This window comes from Pseudophryne corroboree, chromosome 2 (assembly GCF_028390025.1).
Source record: "Pseudophryne corroboree isolate aPseCor3 chromosome 2, aPseCor3.hap2, whole genome shotgun sequence".
Lineage (NCBI taxonomy): Eukaryota > Metazoa > Chordata > Amphibia > Anura > Myobatrachidae > Pseudophryne > Pseudophryne corroboree.
In genome coordinates, this window is record NC_086445.1 from 537,774,700 (window position 1) to 537,780,699 (window position 6,000).

Below are 6,000 nucleotides of genomic sequence, written 5' to 3' on the forward strand. Positions count from 1 at the left end.
AACCCTTGTTAAAAGCTGGCGGTCTAAGAGTCTTGTACTCTGTGTGTCTGTGGTGTATATGTATAAAGCTGCCATGGCTCATTTCTTACTGACATTTGGTGTAGTCGGTATATAGATTGCAGCCAGATGATAATTGGTACAGGTGAATGTGAATTCCCCTGATATGAATACAATATTATTATATACTTGTATTGTCTGACAGGGTTGGGGCTGGCGGTGGGGATCCCGGTCACAGAATGCCGGTAGGGGGGGCCAAGCGCAACAAAGCCCCTTGCAGGCTTGGTGGCTCGCTGCGCTTGCTACAGGTTCTATTCCCACTCTGTGGGTGTTGTGGACACTCACGAGTGGGAATAGTCCCTGTTAGTCGGCATGCCGACTGTAGGGCTTTTGATCGCTCGGGATCCCAGCGTTGGCATGGTGACCGGATCTCGTCTGACATATATACAGTAAAGGCGTTTTCTCTCCCTATTTATATAGAATACATATCTCTTATTTTTTTCTTCTCTGCAGCCACCTAAGAAGTCGCTTCCACACCTGGCGTTCTCAGATCTTCTGTCAGCTACACCATCAGCCTGTGAGTCACCAATTAGTTCCGTCCACCAGGAACTCTTCCGGGGATTCTCATTTGAGACCAGGATATAGCTGTCCTGCTGCAGATTACATCGGGGACCCTTCATGAGCTCTGCTGCACTTGATATGGCATAACATCACCCATCCATTCTCTGAGGCCCTTGTAACCAGTAACTATATCATCTGACGTTTCCTCAATGAAGATAAGATCTTTAAACATCCTTGCCATCCTTGCCATAATATCATTTATTTAAATGTACACTGCTCTGAGCTTCTGAGCCTCTACGTCCCAAGCTCCAGTATCCATCAGAGGATGATAGAGAAGTAAGATCTAAGGAGTGTGATTGGCCGGCTATGGGGAAGGTGGAGGCCGGACTTTTTTTTTTTCTATATCATCCTCCCACAAAGGAGAGGGATATAATAAGTCATCCAACTTTTATAACATAATTTATGTGAAAATTAACACTCTGCGTGAGCTTGTGAGCCTCTACATCCAAAGCTCCAATATCCCACTCCCCTTATACTGTATATACATGTAATGGCTGCGCACCCCTGTAAAGTTGTCACACGTCACTACCATTTCCAGTATTCCACCTACTGGTTCTGAGCTCTCATATCCCTATTGTATTCTAGACCTAGTTACTCCTGTCTTGTCCTCGATCACAGACTCTAGTGTTTACCTCTTTGGATCTCCCCGTTTTTCCCTGGCACTATAGTACCACCCTCTTTCTCTTGTTTTCTGTCTTTGAGCAGCTCCTCTCTTTGAGTCTTTCATTCTATCGGCATTGACTCGGGTCACTCAGTCAAAGGTTAAGCTCATACTACCACCAGTGGCGTAAGTCCTGATGGCATCCCAGTACCGGTAGGCACTTAAAGCCTTATGGGAAAAGCGGCTATTATAGGCAAGAAGACCTGCTGGTGAGTTCTACGAGTCTTAACCCAGGGTGTACAAGGGTCACTGTCCAGAAGATCTTCAGGGGCAACAAACCCTTCTGAGAGAAGATTCTTCAGTTATAACAAAATGTTGTATACAAATAAATTTTAACTTATATACCTGTATATTTATTACAGCTCTGCCTATTATTACAGAATTAATATATCAATTGCATATTTTTATATCAGAAAAGTTTTTATTAAAACACTACATGTCATACAATAAAGACATTGTAAATACAACATTTTCAGTGTACAGTCTCTTCATTGTAGGGAGATAAGATACAATGGGCTCGAATCAATTAGGGGAGATGTTCTCGCCCCCGCAAGTACTGTAAGTGCAGGTATATGCCGCACCTTTAAGCACAAGAGTGGAGCACCTCTCCAATGCGCGGAACTGGCTGCCTTAACTGTGTGAACTAGATTATGGGCGTAACTCACTCCCAATGGACACAATTTACAAAAGAAGATAAGTACACACTATATGGGGCGCCAAATGACAATGTTAAACAATCAAGCATATGAAAAATATTTCAGATATATTGAAAGAACGTCCCTTCCAAATACTTGCAATCAGGCATATACAAGGTTCTCTGATTTCGTCATAAGGAGGCAGATGATTTCATCAATGATCCAATTCGTGACGTCATATAAAAAATAGAAAGAAGGAAATACCTAGTGCAACACCTTTTTATTCCTTCACAGAGTGATAGCACAAATAATCCACATAAATAGCTTTTGATATAAAAATATTTTTAAAAAATTCTCTATGGAGCACATACAACGTAGCAAGTACTGGTTGAGCTGTGTGAAAAAAGGTTGCAATTACCAGATAGTAGGAGGATAATTATCCTCAGACAAGCGTATAATAAGTCACCAGACAGCCTCCCGGGAAATGGCACTCTGGATTATCCGGCAGCGGCTCCCTCCACACACAGCAGACCACGTAGTTACAGGTTGTGCCAACGCGTTTCAGGCCTTACTAGACCCTTTCTCAAGGCTGATATGTTTGATTGCTTGATTGTTTAACATTGTCATTTGGCGCCCCATATAGTGTGTACTTATCTTCTTTTGTAAATTATATGCCGCACCTACAGTACCGCTGGATTTGCAGGTTTTCCCCTGCAATACACCATGTAATTAAAGTAGCCAGGGAGGTAACTAGACCTTTATGGGTCCCCACTACAAAACTCTGATGGGGCCCCCAATGCTTCTGGAGACACACCTCCATCCGAAATGCTCCACCAGAGCTTTCTATGATACATGCATACTGAATTAAAATGTTTTTTTTTTTTTTATTAATATATTCTATATTAGCCAACCCAGGGCTGCAGCACATTACAACACTAGCAAAGGGGAGTCACGTAAAACATAGCCACTAACTGTGTGTGTGGTGGGGAAGGAAAAGGAAGCAGTTTGTTTGGGAATGGGGAAGAATGGCAGTATGGGGACTGTGTATGACAGGATGCTGGGGTGTCTGACAATATGGGGAGATTATGTAAGTCTGGGGGGAAACTATCAGTATGGGGGAGAAGTAAGAGGCACTATGCGGGTGGGAGGAGGATTACAACATGGAGGGTGGTATGGCATTATGGGTAGCAGCAAGAAGAGGGGTCTGGCAACAGGAAAAAGGGTTGTGTGGTAAAAGATATTGATCACATCTGGTAGCAGAGAGAGGTACCATACATGGTACTGGTAACAGGAGGGATGTTCTGGAAGCAAGGATGGGCGGCAAAGGGGTGTCTTGAGGTAAGGAGAGTGGGTGGTATTAGGAGGCAGGAAGGGAGGAAAGGCTAGTGCCTGGAAGCAAGGGCTCTGGTAACATGGGAGAGGTAGGTGGCGTCTGAAGGCAGGGTGTGTGGTGGGGGGGCATTTTGTTTTGGGAGCAGGGCTGTGAGGTGTCTGATGACAGGACACATACTCCATCATCCAAGCAATGGAACATGGCGGCCACCACATGGAGTCGCATCTACATCCTGCGTCCCGCTATCCAGTGCCCACCCCACACACTGTACATGTATGGGGTAGGTACTGCTTTACCCAGTGTTGGGGTTTATGTATACACTCACACCTGCCACTGTTACTGCACAGTTTACACTGAGCACAGGAGAGCACATGTCTCATACAGCACTATAGTTATTATTTCCACTTCCATTCCATGTCCTCCCCAACCCCTTGCCCTAATTCTGTTCCTGCTAGCACCAGTAGCTGCCTGTTTCCAGACCACCTGTGCGATGATATGTAATACAAGAGCCAGTCTAATACACGGGCCTATTAAGAGTAATTCCATTGTTGCTATTTCTGCAGCGGGGTACACTGTGTTCCACAGGGAATACATTGTGGTGTAGAGCGGGAGCTTGGATCCAGAGGCACCATTAGGCAAAGCTTTGACTGTCCCAGGATGTATTGGGGCCTACTCTATAACCCAGCCACCAGGGCTGGATTAACAATGGGGCGGATGGAGCTGCAGCTCCAGGACTCCCCATCAAAATAAGGCCAAGGCATCTGGTGTGTGGCCGCTGTAGACAGGAAAACATTATTCCTTGCTACAGCAGCCAGCAACAAGCCATCCGTGCCCCCTCCCCATGGCCGCGACCCCCCCCCCCCTTCACCCGCTCCCACAGCGCCACAGGCATAAACTGTATATTTATGCCGGCACAATGGAATGCCCTTGCCTGGCCCTCCCCCTGCGCCGCACACATAATGATGTCAGGACAAGCAACATCAGAGAGGTGCTGCTCTGCCGTCACCAGTGCGCTCGGCCTCAAGGAAGCAGCAGTACAGTCAGTGACTGCAAGCAGATACTGTAACTACAGTATGTAAACCTGGACTGATCATCCTCATGAGGTGAGGTGTCAGTTCTGGTGAATTTTGCGCTGTTACTATGATAAGTTTCATGTACACCTAACTTGACATTGATTTTTAATGTATGGCATATATAGTATTTGTATTTGGCACTCATGAAATAAACATCGCAGTCAGCTTGCCCGGTGCCCTTTAAATCAACTTTGCAGGTTGAAGATATAAGCACAATGAAGCGGCACTCCAGGACTTAATTCAAATAAACGGGTCCAGTCTCCCGATTTTGATGTGCAACGTTTCGGTTTTAATCACAAACCCGACGAAGGTTTGTGATTAAAACCGAAACGTTGCACATCAAAATCGGGAGACTGGACCCGTTTATTTGAATTAAGTATGGAGGTCCGCTTCATTATGCTTACATATATTTTTAATACACTTGTTTTTACATACTTAAATATATCTGTATATGTGCATGATATATATATATATATATATATAATAAGATTTTACTTACCGGTAAATCTATTTCTCGTAGTCCGTAGTGGATGCTGGGGACTCCGTAAGGACCATGGGGATAGACGGGCCCAGAAGAGCTGACAGTACAAGGAAAGGATTTTGGTAATCCAGGGCAAGATACATACCAGCCACACCAATCACACCGTATAACATGTGATAACAACCCAGTTAACAGTATGATAATGAACAGAGCATCAGGTCATGCCCAATGCAACAATAACTTAACCCTTATTGAAGCAATAACTATATACAAGCATTGCAGAAGAAGTCCGCACTAGGGACGGGCGCCCAGCATCCACTACGGACTACGAGAAATAGATTTACCGGTAAGTAAAATCTTATTTTCTCTAACGTCCTAGTGGATGCTGGGGACTCCGTAAGGACCATGGGGATTATACCAAAGCTCCCAAACGGGCGGGAGAGTGCGGATGACTCTGCAGCACCGATTGAGCAAACAAGAGGTCCTCCTCAGCCAGGGTATCAAACTTGTAGGACTTCGCAAAAGTGTTTGAACCCGACCACGTAGCCGCTCGGCATAGCTGTAATACTGAGACCCCTCGGGCAGCCGCCCAAGAAGAGCCCACCTTCCTAGTGGAATGGGCCTTAACCGATTTTGGTAACGGCAATCCAGCCGTAGAATGAGCCTGCTGAATCGTGTTACAGATCCAGCGAGCAATAGTTTGCTTTGAAGCAGGAGCACCAATCTTGTTGGATGCATACAGGACAAACAGCGACTCTGTTTTCCTGACCCTGGCCGTTCTGGCCACATAAATTTTCAAAGCCCTGACCACATCAAGTGACTCGGAATCCTCCAAGTCACGTGTAGCCACAGGCACCACAATAGGTTGGTTCATATGAAAAGATGACACCACTTTTGGCAGAAATTGTGGACGGGTCCGCAATTCCGCTCTATCCATATGGAAAACCAGATAGGGGCTTTTATGTGACAAAGCCGCTAATTCTGACACACGCCTAGCTGAAGCCAAGGCTAATAACATGACCACCTTCCACGTGAGATATTTCAACTCCACCGTTTTAAGTGGTTCACACCAGTGTGACTTTAGGAAACTTAACACCACGTTAAGATCCCAGGGTGCCACCGGAGGCACAAAAGGAGGCTGAATATGTACAGTGGCGTAAGTTTGACCCAGTTGCCCGGAGGCAAGGAAAATATCGGTG

At 45.6% G+C, this 6,000-nt stretch overlaps 1 protein-coding gene across 1 annotated transcript in view; it reads left to right on the forward strand.

Moving 5' to 3' along the window:
• The window catches only part of LOC135034173 (protein kinase C delta type-like), a 38,537-nt gene extending 36,851 nt beyond the window's left edge, over positions 1 to 1,686 (forward strand). Inside the window, exon 9 of the mRNA XM_063954240.1 lies at positions 511 to 1,686. Within this exon, the coding sequence (XP_063810310.1) occupies positions 511 to 642 (132 nt within the window). The 3' untranslated portion in view covers positions 643 to 1,686. The remainder of the gene's footprint in view (positions 1 to 510) is intronic.
• The last annotated feature ends 4,314 nt before the right edge of the window (positions 1,687 to 6,000 follow it).